This window comes from Octopus sinensis, linkage group LG9 (assembly GCF_006345805.1).
Source record: "Octopus sinensis linkage group LG9, ASM634580v1, whole genome shotgun sequence".
Taxonomy (NCBI): Eukaryota; Metazoa; Mollusca; class Cephalopoda; order Octopoda; family Octopodidae; genus Octopus; species Octopus sinensis.
The window spans coordinates 59,316,846-59,331,322 of record NC_043005.1 but is presented as its reverse complement, the minus strand read 5'-3'; the positions used below and the strand labels follow the sequence as shown (position 1 = coordinate 59,331,322).

General features: G+C 33.1%; 1 protein-coding gene across 1 annotated transcript in view; it reads right to left on the bottom strand.

Annotated features, from left to right (window-relative positions):
• LOC115215434 (cilia- and flagella-associated protein 65-like) overlaps window positions 1-14,477 on the bottom strand; it is a 1,408,515-nt gene that overhangs the window by 280,396 nt on the left and 1,113,642 nt on the right. Inside the window, exon 33 of the mRNA XM_029784597.2 lies at window positions 3,739-3,849. Coding sequence (XP_029640457.2) covers window positions 3,739-3,849 — 111 coding nt within the window. The remainder of the gene's footprint in view (window positions 1-3,738; window positions 3,850-14,477) is intronic.

Here is a 14,477-nt window from a genome sequence, read left to right as displayed (position 1 = left end):
TGCCAATGGACGACGCAAGCTATCAAGTTAAAACTTAGAAACGTTTTACTAGATAAACCCTAAAGCATCTAATCCATCTCGTATGGCATGTGTATCAAAAGTATTTTGTAACCACTCAAACTTCAGCAGACAAGTTGCTCTGACATCCTTCTGTGAAGTCCGGTATCATACCGAAATTACTCTCTGCCTATGACTGAAGCAAACTCTAGAATATAGTGATAAATTGTAGCACAAATCGTTAAGATTTTTATAATATAAACTTATAAAACATTGTCTAGTTGGAAAAAGCAAGCAGATACCTCCATCACGTGTGCATTTGTAAGCATGCATATGCATGTGTGCGCGTGCGTGTAGGTGCATGTGTTTATTTTTATATTGGCGCCATTGGAATTGGTATTAAGAGGCTATAACAAAAAATCTGAACACTGGATAGAAATGTGTCCCAAAGCTAAATATAAACGGCTATGTTTTGTATTCTCGTCGACAGTCCAATTATCCGTAAAGACATTGCATCCGATTTGCTTTCACAGATGAATTAAAGTAGATAGCGAGGTAGTTATACCGAGTGTTTCTCCTCTTACAACGTTCTAATAATTTCATATCGTTACCGTAATTGAATTTAGGAGCCACGAGATCAGTTTTAATCTACCATCTATAAGACCCTGTTCAATGGCATGCTTTCCCAATTGTCAATATTTATTTCCATTTATTCCTTCATTATTTCTTTTGAAAATATCATTGAACTGAAAATGATGGCAGCTAATGTGCTTTTTGCTGAAGATATCATGCATTTCAAAATTATTGTAAGCATTATTTGTATCATTTATACAACAAACGACACCAAGGACAACGGAATTGATGTTCGTTTAGCAAAATGTAAATGGATGATACATATATTATTACATAAATTCAGAAACTAAGATGAAACTTGTATTACCGTCCGTCACCTTTCCCTTATGCAACTATAAGGAATACGATAAACTACTTAAAGGTATGGAAGACACTTCAATCAATATTTATCTTATTTTCATACATAAAAACAAACTCACACAAACACATTCACAAATATACATGCATCGTGAATAATAATAATAAATAATAATAATAATAATAATATATTATTATATAATAATAATAATAATAATAATAATAATATAATAATAAGAATAAGAAGAAGAAGAAGAAGAAGAAGAAGAAAGAAGAAGAGAAGAAGAAGAGAAGAAGAAGAAGAAGAAGAAGAAGAAGAAGAAGAAGAAGAAGAAGAAGAATATTAATAATAATAATAATAATAATAATAATAATAATAATAATAATAATAATAATAAAATTGTATTGAAAAGAATTCTTGGATTTGGATAATTCACCTTTGGAAACATGGGTGGTTCGTTCAACACCCTTAAACAATCCTTATTCAGGGACCTTTTGAGCAGGATGGGCTACATGACCAGAAGAAAATTCTAACTGGGCCCCACCTGCAAGGTCATGCGCTGTTTATCTTCATATGAGATCATGATGTCGCGCACATATGGTTGTGATGCATGTGCCTGGTGTACCCTTATCAGACGGGAAGTCATGATGGGTATACTGGGCTTTGTATATTTTACCCCAGTGTCGCTTTGATGGCATGCCCTGCTCTCTCACACAATAATAATAATAATAATTATTATTATTATTATTATTATTAGTAGTAGTAGTAGTAGTAGTAGTAGTAGTAGTAGTAGTAGTAGTAGTAGTAGTAGTATTTCATTTATTGGTCACCAGGGCCGACATATACGGGGCAATACAGTAGACGTGGACAGTGGGGAGTACACAGTTAAAACAATAACAATATTATCAAATAAGAATAATATAACAATGAAAGTTCCCCAATAGGTGGGTAACCACCTGGAGTTGGCTCAGGTAACTCACTAATCCTGAACCACTCGACGCTTTTTCCGAGAAGGGCACCCTTTTTCCTCTCAAATTCACTAGCCTACGGGCGCATTATTGGTGTAGGTCCACAAACATGTGCCATTTTCGCTACATTTACCCACCTTTTAGCAAATATACTGGGAGGCAGCACTTCTCTCTCCACCCTCATCTTCCTTTCCAAGTGAAATTTGAATAAGTTGATGAGGGATTGGCCGAAAAGTGACCGTCTTCAATCCTTTCACCCTGTTCCACCATACAACCGCTTTCGCTACTGCTATCATAGAGGAAAATTGTCTGCTCTTCCGGACCAATGGATGGTGGCGGATGGATCTTCACTATGAACTCGGCCTATAGCCGTAGCCGTCCCACAAAATAATTTCACCAGTTATCAAACGGTGGTGGGGGACAAACATAAACACACGTGTGGAGAAGGTGCATGGCTTTGTGATTAGAGTATTTAGTTCATGATTGTAAAGTCATGAGTTCGATTTCCTGGCAGCGAGTCCTGTCCTTGAGCAAGACACTTTAATTCACCTTGCTCCAGTCAACTCAGCTGTCAATAATGATTAGTAGCTGTATTTCAAAAGGCCAGCCTTGTCACAGTATGCGTCTCCCCGAGAACTATGTTAAGCGTACACGTGTCTGTGGAGTGCTCAGCCACTTGCATTTTAATTTCGCGAGCAAGCTGTTCCGTTGATCGGATCAACTCGAACCTTCGTCGTTGTAACTGACGGGAAGCCAGTTATGTATGTATAAATGCGTGTGTGTGAGTGTGTATTTGCTTTTTTATTAAGTTGTATATAAAAGAAATAAAAGAAACTCAAAGATTGCGCGTTGTATCCTTGAGCAAGACTCTTTATTTCACGTTGCTCCAGGTCACTCACTCGTTGTAATTCAAAGGGCCAACTTTGTCACGCTGAAACTCCCTAAGCACTACGTTAAAGGTACGCGTGTCTTTGGAGCGCTCAGCCATTTTATTTGACGTCACCTTAGTCTAAACCAATTAGACTTTTCTCAGGTGAAAGTCGGACTCTCAGGAAATAAACAAATAAACGTCGAGCCGACCGAACCAGTGACTTCGTAAGGAATGGAACCAGTCCGTTTACTAAAAGACCATCAGGCAAAAACAAGTTACCAAGTCCTCACCAGGAAGTCAACCAACCAGAACGCTGAACTAAGCCAAATATAAATATTTTGATTAAAACAAATGATATAATTAAGCTTAAAACCAATCAGAATGTGTTCCCTTACCGTGGTCAACAAAGAAAGAAAATATTTGTCATACAAATGACGTCACCAGGAAGCCAACCACCCAGAACGATGGACTTTGCTGAAACAAAACTATTTTGACCAAAACACCCACGAGAAGAACAAAAGACATCATCAAAAGAAACAACCAATCAAAAATTTACTTTTACCGTAAAATTATTATACACACATAAACACCGATAGTTTATAATGTTTACTATGTAAGCATATCTTATTGTTCTCTTAGCACAAACAAAATTGATTTTGGTAAATATTTTGCTTTTCTACATAAACGATTGTCATTCATTCTAGACGGTTTTGAAACAGATACAGATTGTTGATACACATCAAGCATGTATATGTACTGAAATACCTCTAAACTGTTTTGCCCCGAACCAGGTCTGAGAAAGCAGAAACAATAAAGAATGTTTACTATATCGAAGAGAATAATATCCAAGTTGTAAATCTCTCTTTCTCCATTTAAAATGACTGGAATGAATCTTGTGCTTCATTATGCAAAGGAATTATGAAGGAGCAATAACAGGTTTAGTCTGAGAAATACATTAAATACGATCATACCTGTTTAGGTTGAAATTCCGTTCCAATTGCCATAGGGGAGAAAGTATGCTGAAGAGAGTTGAAATGTATGTACGGCATGTTGACTTCTACTGTTACGCCAACGAAAAGCATCTGAATATATAAAGAACAGGAATTTATATACATTATATATATTAATGCATGAATGTAAACACACAATTAAAAAAAAAGAATATATACAATGCATAAAACATGACACGCACACGAATATATATATATATATATATATATATCAAATCAAATACGCGAACATTAAACATAACAAGAAACAAGAGGTCGTGCACATGGTTAGTCTGACGCTCAGTAAAAAGAGAAAGGTTTTGACTTTTCGAACATAGATCTTTGTCAGAAAGAAAAGAGGGAAAAGGAAAAGTCCAAAGAGAAAAAATCACCAACAACACGTGTAGTTACATATCTAGTCATCCTTGATGTGTTGTACATGTCTGTGCCGAGTACATTCCTCAGTAATTGCCTTCCATAAAATAGAATATCTATTATAGCTATTCCTCTTACTAAATGATAAGAGCAAGATTTAAGAAACTATTATGAACGGATGTGTACTCTAAGAAACATTTTATTTCAAGAATACTATTGATGATAATTGTGGAAGCATTCTATATAGAACCAGTTCAATTTACCTACTGTAAAAATGAAATGGCTTTGTAACCCAGTTTAACAGTCGTAATATTTTATGACGCGGCGAGCTGGTTGAATCGTTACCGCGCCGGGCTAAATGCATAGCAGCACTTCTTCCGTCTTTATGGTAATTTAAATATGTACCAGTTAAGCTCAGGGGTCGACGTAATCGACTTGCATACCCCCCCCACCACCAAACTGTTCGTCTTATGCCAAAATTTGAAACATATTTATTTTATGGCACACCCAGTTATATTTAACTTTCCAAACATCTAATTATTGAGCTAAATGCGTTTTGAAAGATTCACGAGGCTTATATACCATCAGAAAAATAACATGTTGTCATGTTGCGCATCAGAAGGAATAATCCTATATGGTTATGTGCAATATGTGTCATGCTGCATGCTCATGTTCTTAATTACAATTAAAAGAAATTATTGGCAAGAGATTAAAAGAAATTATTGGCAAAATGATTGGCAAGAGATAACATTTCATACGACAAAATAGCACTTCTACAACTGTGCTTATTTAATTACAGGCTTATGAGGACAGAATTTATCCTGATTTCCATGACGTACAGGTAAACAAAAGTAGGCATAACACTTTATTAATTGACATACATTGTTCAACCTGCACATGTTGATAGAGTTACACTTCCTGAATACAAAGGTAATACTCAACATGGTGTTTGAAAAAATCAGAAGCGCATTGTTGTATTCAGTTTTTCATAGCGACTTTCAGTTTGTGTCATGAAAACATTGTCTCCTATAACTGCCTTCGTTCGAATGAACAGGTGGATGTCATAGGATAACAGATCCGGGCTATACAGAAGATGGGGGTCAAGTGACCAGCTCAGTATCCTGATTTCATGATTTGTTGGCAAAGATGTGTGTGACCATGCCTTGTCATAGTGAATGTGGACTTTTCTCATATTCTTATTCAGTTCCCTACCCCTAGTGGCTCCTCTAAGCTTTTATAGAGACCCAGTGTATTTTTCATGTTCCAAAGAATCAAGGAGAACGAATCCCTAGTCATCTCAACAATAAGAAATCAATCACACTGACTCACTGTGCCGATCGCTGGCTCCGAAATTTCACAGGCCCGAAAGTATGACTCCATTCTACGAATTGTGCCTTTGCTTCCGGATCATAAACATATGTCCACATTTCATATTTTGTCACCAGACTGGGAAAAGGTCTTTGTAAGCTCCAAAGCCTTCCGGCAGATCACAATACACTTTTGTTCTCCACTTTTTCAACTCGTGTGTGCTTTTTGCTCACTGAAAATTTCCATTTCCTGTCTTCTGTAAAGCATTGTGTAAGTAGTTCAATTGTGTAGCAAGTTCGTTTTATCACTCATCTGTTCGCCCGAATCAATTCGTTAAATTGCGGGCAATTCGTGTCTGTGGTTGACTTTGTAGCGGTAGCTAGATAGATGAATGATCTCCCTGGCAAGCAAGATTATAGAGTAAAGCCCCCTTTCTAAGTTTCTCGAAGCATCTGTGTCATGAGACGTGAATCTTAATCATTCAAGAAGCTTAGCGTTTCTCTTGGAAGTTTCTAGAATGTCTAGCGTTCCATTAATAAAAACAGCTTGCCAACCCTGCTCTTCGCTTCTTCGTCGATTAGACTAAGAACCACTCACGTCATTGCTATGTCTGTCTATTTCTCTACGCCACATGACTGAAAGCCACCACTTAGCTGTTATTCTGCATTTCCTATCTCTGAACTTTTTTGTGTAGATTACTTCATTCAACTAGATTCTACATTTTGATTGTGTATCATCATCGACGAGTAAATAAAATATATTTTTTATATAGTAAATATATAGTTCTAGTTCTTGAATTTATTCTTCATCTCTATATGAACTCTTGTAATAATATCACGCAGCCATATCAACACCCGATACTGACTACATATAACCACTACAACTGTTTTCTACTGCGTGATTTCTCCTTCTTTAAACATCATTCACGTGTTAATAGCTCTTTTTAATAGCGCCATCTCCGTAAAAATATCATGTAGCCTTCCGTAAATTTCAACCAACCTGCATTCATAGGGATACTCCTCTTTATCATAAACTCAATGACGTCAACATGTTGTTCCTGCTCGGAACCCGTTACTTGCTTGCAATAAAAAAGAGTTATTATATCCAGATGTGCAATTTCAATGATTTGAATCAGTTAATAGAAAAATTATGCCCTCGTTTGCATTACTTTTGGTACAAATCTCGTATATCTAATATACAACAGGATATGTTTCTCATTTGATTAGCACATAAACTTGAAATATTGGCATCAGTAAAAGCATCTGAGCTCTTCAAATAAATATTAATGTTCTAATTAATTCCTCATAAAATATACTTGTCCGAACATTAAAGCATTAATTTCCAAATTATCTGTTTTTACTCTTTTTTTAAACCTCACACCCACTCTTACTTTTTGTAATTTTTTCTTATTTTACTGTTATTCCTTTGAATAAAGAATGGTAAACAAGGAATATCGCAGGTAGAGCTTATTTAGAAATGAGTCTATTCTTGTATTATTTATCATTTAGACTTCAAACAAAATAGTCAATGTTAATCAAATGTTATCTAAAATAAAAAAGACAACTTTGCTGCAAGAGAAAACACGAAATAAAAAACTGAAATTTAACGTAAAAATAATCACACTTAGATAATAATACAAGCCAACGAGCTTTTAACATACAATGTAATTTAATCATGTAATATATATTAAATCACATGGAGCCTACAGAATATTCAGACTGTAATAAGACGTGACAGCAGTTTCGATGAAACCAAACATAAGTCTTGATATTCTTTTATTTTCATTTTCTATATTTAAACTTGAGATAACACAGCTGTAGGAGCAAAAAGACAATAAAACTATTGAATGTATAGAACAAGTAAAAATATAGATTCTAATTAAACAAAAGAAAAGGAAAAGTTTTCACTGCTGTGCAAAAAATTAACTCTCTAATCTGTCATTATGTTAGATACCTGACAGCCAGGTTGTTTTTTTATAATTTCTGTTTCATTTTGGATAATTTGCATTTCTTAACAGCTTAAAAAAAAAACTTACTCGAAGCAGTAACATAGCAAGCTGTTCTTATAAATGTGTTTTCCTGTTTTTGTAATGATAGCCATTGAAAATTATTTCTGTTTTACTTCAACAGTAAAACAGTCGAAATAATTTAATAATTCGAAGCAAAACAAAACAATGTACATTTGTAATTTCCTGTTGTTGCTTGTCTCCTAGTCTCCCTTGACTGAGCAGACGTATAATTAAAGATGTTCCAGCGGTGACTTAAAGATACAATATACTTAGATCATATTTTGTGCGTTATTCCTTTTTTTTATGACAGAAGCGGGTCATTAAAAGATTATTTCTAGCAGAGTGAGCGACGGCATAGTAACATCATCATTGATTAGCATTGCTTCTTGAGTGTTTCGAGAATGTTTAGTTTTGTTGTTACCTGCTTAAAGATATATATTTTTATATATAAATAGATGTGTGTATGTGCAAGCATTTTTTCATTATATTGCAATGTAATGTTTCTTTTACCATTTTCACTTTCCTTCCCGTACATCATAACTAACAGCATCTCCCACTCTTCACACATTTCTACCACACACTTCTACCACACCCTTCATATTCCATGAGCCTTTTCTTTCAACTAACATTTACGCCCTCTGCCTCCTCCTCACTTCTGCCCATGCGCACCTCTATAGATATACGTCGAAAACAATCCATACATATATCTCCGACCTTATGCACATCTCCATTCACAGATACATTCCTATACGGAAACCTACTAACTACACCCTTCTTAACTCCCTCAAAGAACCGCATTCCCACAAGGCACCTAATTTACGTCCGTGTTGTTTTTCCGTTCCATTTTTCTCTAACACACCATTTTCCTTCTGTCATTTTTCTAACGAAGGACTATCGTCCGAAACGTCAATACTTTTTTTCTTTTAAGCGTGAAGTTAGCACCACATTTGTTAATACGTGTCCCTCCTCTCTTTTTCATTTTGCGTTCGTTGCTTTCATAATTTAAACGCATGTATAGGCTGTGTTTTGAAGTTTACTTTGAGACAACGAAGTATCGAGTTCAATCCCGTTGCACGGTACCTTGGGCAAGTGTGTTCTACTCTAGAACCGGGCTAACCAGCACTTTGTTAATGAAGTTGGTTTTGGTAGACGGAAACTCCATAGAAGCCTGACGTATATATATATATATATATATATATATATATATATATATATATATATATATATATATATGCATGTGTGTGTGTGATATATATATACACACACACTTCTGTTTTTGTGCTTGTACCTCCAACGCCTGACAACCGATGTTGGTTTGTTATCGGCCTTGTAATCGAGCGGTTTCTTAAAAATATGCTGATAGAATAAGTGCCTGAATTCTTATAGTACCCCGTAATTTGGTTGACGTTTCAAAAATAAATACTTGAAGATAGCTCCCTATTAAACACCCAAGACAACTCACAGTTTATTTGGGTTGTATTCTTTAGTATCAAGAAAAAGAAATCTAATTGAAGGAATCAAAATTTTCACATTAAAAAAAGCTGTTATGTTAGAAATGGGTTTTATTGATGTTATTAGCAAGCAAAACAAATACATTTCTTTTTCGTTCAATCTTTTTTACATTTAACTAAATTATTCACGTTATGATGAGTTTACTATACGCTTATCTGTAAAACTTTAGTGTTCACACATAGTTTTAAACCAGAACCTGTATATGGATATAATTTAAAGACTAACAACCACACATTTTATTCTGATGCAGCGTAGCGACATGGTTACGATCGCAATAGAGTAAAAATTTAACTTTACTGTTATCCCCAGCCATATTGCGGTTCATCTATCGCGGTTCCCATATCGCGGTTTATTATTTAAGCTTACACCGATTCCGCCGTAGTGGTGTTTTACATTTATAATAAAATAAATATATACAAATTATAAAAATAAGAATTAAAAATTATAGGCGTAAGAGTGGCTGTGTAGTAAGTAGCTGCTTATGATGCACATGGCTCCGGGTTCAATCCCACTGCGTGGCACCTTGGGCAAGTGTCTTCGGACTTACCAAAGCCTTGTGAGTGGATTTGGTAGACGAAAACTGAAAGAAGTCCGTCGTATATATGTATATCTATATATGTATATATGTATGTGTGTATATGTTTGTGTCTGTGTTTGTCTCCCCTCCCCCACCATCGCTTGGCAACCAAGGCTGGTGTGTTCACGTCCCCATAACTTAGCGGTTCGGCAAAAGAGTCCGATAGAATAAATACTAGGTTTACACTGAATAAGTCCTGGGGTCGATTTGCTCAACAAAAGGCGGTGCTCTAGCATGGCTACAGTCAAATGACTGAAACAAGTAAAAGAGTAAAGAGTATTCTGTACAGTACTGTTTCTACTTCGCGGATTTTCACCTATCGCGGTGAGTTTTGAAACGTAACACCCGCGATACTCGAGGGATTACTGTATTAACTAATTCATCATTTCAGAGATGGTAGTGTCAACGCATAACGTTCCCAAAAATAAGGCCACCGCTAGTTGATTATACCGTACTTCAGTTGTTGTGTCTGTCCTTGTTTGTTCGCTGTGTTTAGCCCCTTGTGGGTAGTAAAGAAATAGGTATTTCGTATGTCGTTACGTTCTGAGTTCAATTTCTGCCGAGGTCGACTTTGCCTTTCATCCTTTCGGGATCGATAAATTAAGTACCAGTTACGCACTGGGGTCTATGTAATCGACTTAATCCCTTTGTCTGTCCTTGTTTGTCCCCTCTATGTTTAGCCCCTTGTGGGCAATAAAGAAATAAATGAAAATATGAGTCATTGCATTATCAGTCAGGAGCCTAACACATTATCAACTTAGCGGCTCTACTAAGCCATGAGAAAAGCTTCATACAATTTTGTTTTTCATTTCATTATCTCAGACTTTGTTTAGTAATAAGTTTATCATTAAATCTTCCATTTAGATTAAAAGATAAAGCATTGCCACTAAATCACGGATGCTTAGGAAAATAATATATAAATATATTTTTTAAAGAGATAATGCAAGTCATAGAAAGAAAAAAAACGACCATAGCTAGCAAAATTACACTTCTAAATGAAATATTGTCCACATTTCAATGATGCCATGAGGGAAATAATAAAATCTGTGAATAACGCAAATAAATATCGAGAACAAAAATAATTAGATATATAGAAAAATATATTTTTTTAATTCTTCATCTAAGCTATAGAACAGAAATTATTTTAAAGAAACAAACATTAATACCGAAATATAATCAAGATGGAAGCCCCCCACCCTAAAGAAAAAACTACATCTATAATTATAAGATTTTCTTTTTCTTTAATAGAAAATGTCTTGTTTTATTTTCTTTACAATACAATGCTAGAAGGATACAAGCGCACGTGCATATACACACATATACGTACGTATTATGTGTATGTATGTATGTATGTATGTATGTATGTATGTATGTATGTATGTATGTATGTATGTGTGTATGTATGTATGTATGTATGTATGTATGTAACAGCATAACATGGTTGAGCAATGGTTCATCAATATATACAACTAATTATAAAAATACAATTCAACTCTTGTTTTTCTGAATGAATAAACGATTGAACAATCAACCTGTTTGATTTTAGTTCAGATTTATGGTGCCCATCTTGTTGTTGTTGCCGCTGCTGCAGTTGTTGTTGTTGTTGTTGTTGTTGTTGTTGTTGTTGTTGTTGGTGTGGTGGTGGTGGTGGTGGGTTTCTGTTGATATTTTGCTTCAGGTTTTACAAGCAAATTTAAAATGAAATACATCTGGACATTGACCATCATATTTTTTATTTGAACACAAGCAATCCAGAACTATATTATCTAATGTGTCCTTATTGTTTGTTTGTAAATATGGCATGGACACTTTCAGAAAAATTTAGCTGTTATTTATAACAGTTCGATCATCCAGCTAGTTGCTCAATGCCGCACGTGACAATTTAATTACTGCATCTAAGTGCTTTTAGTATCTTTAGCAATAATATTCTGTAGTTTGCATTGTGAGATAATTCCTCTCGTATATTGATGTTGTTTGTTTTTGTTAAATTGAAACATTAAAATCGTATTAATTCAATTGCAAATCCAAATAGTTAAATTGAAACTTCCTCATATTTTCCTCTGGGTTCGATAGACGATGTGTCAATTGCTTCATATTTATGAAATACAGAATACCCAACTGAAGTAGAACTTCAAGACACTGAAAATAATGCAGAATACCGGTACATTATCTATTAGTATATCCCAAAGTAATGTTTATCTGTAAAAGCATAGTACTCCAAAAGACGGTCAGATAAGAAATTGATTGAAATTGAAGCATTACCAAAAGAAATAAATGGCATCGTTAGACAGTCTAAAAATATTAAATAATTTTAGCAAAACCTCATTTCTTGAATTCGATTCGGATATAATTAGTAACTTAAATATAACTATTTGAATTCGTTATTTTACGTTCATAAATAGAGAAAATGTAAATATTAGCGGTGTCGTGTTTCACATAAAATTATCCTTCACCCATTTCTACCGCCGCCATGATTCATGTAGTTCAAATCTTTGCTTGCTTGCCCTTCATTACTGTGTAACTTTAAATCTATTTCCAGCACAAGCCAATCAAATCAGTGCATTTATATTCCTTTATGCGATGTTTGACATGATAGTATTATGGAAAAAAATATATATGATTTTAAATATTGTCTGAGTGGGAAGCAGTCTTTTTTTCTGCTTGTATAAGTTAAATCATAGTAGTCAATTGACGAAGAGGAAAAGGGACAAAGCCTGTTCATTTATATTGTATCTGAAATCTCAGATTCCCCCATTCTTTGTTATTGGTTTACTTCAACACAAGCTGAAATTTCCTTTATGCAAAGCAATTTTCTAAGTAAAAACACAAACCAACAAAACAAGAAAAACATTAAAATTAAACGAAATAAAACAAACTAAAGAGAACATAGTTTATTCAAAACTTTTCTTTAGTTATTTCTCTTTTCAAAAGAGAAAAATAAATAAACAAATAAATAAATAAAGGAATGAATAAAATGAAACGAAAGCAATAAGGATATAAATAAACAAGAAAAGAAGCACAGGAAAAAAGGAAAAAGAGGGAATTAACAAAAACACAAAGCAAACACACAATAAAAATATATATTTCCAAAAATGAAAAAAGAAGAGCCTATATGCTCGACACCAAACACACTTGTATTTCATAAAACAAATCCAATTAGTTATAGCTTAATGGTCTGATAGGAGAAGATATTGGAAAACCTCCATGAAATACTCTTTCGAAATCAATATCGGGCTGTGGAGCACTAAAAGAATTCAGCATCCACCATAAACATTGTGAACAAATATTGATTAAGAAAAGTGGTTTGTAAAAGTTTACAAACAGAAAACGAAACGAAACGAAAACAAAACAAACAAGAATACATACAATTAATAAAAAAAAAAAAAAAGAAAGAAGTTTTCAACACACGCACGCACGCACACGCACACGCACACACAAAAGACAAAAATGAAACAAACGATTGAATAGGCAAAAACGAAAGCGAGAATATATCAATCTATGTAAAAAGAATGGCGCAACCCATACAGAATACATAGACAAAGGTAAACAGAATAACAAAGAACAAATCGGAAAGGAACAGGAGAGTATATAGGAATGTGTGTGTGTGTGTGTTCGTGTGTATCAGTGAGTGTGCTTGTACGAATGTATGTATATGGATACGCACACGCATATATAATTTTGTGTTGTATATTTAATGTATGTATGTTTCTATATATACATATATATATAAGTATATATATATATATATATACACACATATATATGCATATATATGTCTGTATGTATATATACATACATATATATGTATATATATATACATACATATATATACATATATATATACATACATATATATACATATATATGTATGTATGTAATATATATATATGTATATATATATATATATATATATATATATATGTTATATATATATAATATATATATATATATATATATATTATATATATATATATATATATGTATATATATATATATATATATATATATATATATATGTATATATATATGTAATATATATATTATATATATATATATGTATATATATAATATATATGTATATATATTATATATATATTATATATATATATGTATAATATATATATATATATATATATAATATATATATATATATATGTATATATATATTATATATATATATATATATATATATATATATATATGTATATATATATATATATATATGTATATATATATATGTATTTAAGTCTTTCCTTGTTTGTTTTGCAAAATAGTGGTTTTGTCTCAAATAATATTTTATAATATTTTACTATAAAATTGGATTTAATCCTAAATCTGATTTTTTTCCCTGTAAATTTGGATATATTCCCTAATATTTATTATTATATATATATATATATATATATATATATATATATATATACAATATGTCCATATACTTGCATATATACATGTGTATGTGTATGTGAATGTGTGCGTGTGTGTGTTGTGTACTTTGTTTAAGTTACCTTGGCTCCAAACTTTCCAGGGATCCAAATGCAATGAAAATTGTAACCCAATTTTCCGATATGCTGAATCAATCGTAAAACGAACGAATAGCAATGTATCATTTGTAAGTTTTAATAATGCATCCGTTTAATTCATAACATTCTATATTTCATACAACCCGATTCACCCAATACGATTTGGAAATTCTATAGTCAAAATGTATTATTAATACACAAACGTGCACACATCAATTTCAATGTCTATCAATATTTTCATCTATATACAAAAGAAGTGCAGTTCCCAGAATACGCACACAAACGCGTGCACACGCACACGCACACACGCAAACACACATATATGTTTGTTTATATACATGGTAGGAAAAAGCTTTCATCTCTTTTAGAGATGTTATATAAAAAAACACGAGTATGTTCCAGTTTAATGTTTTTATAG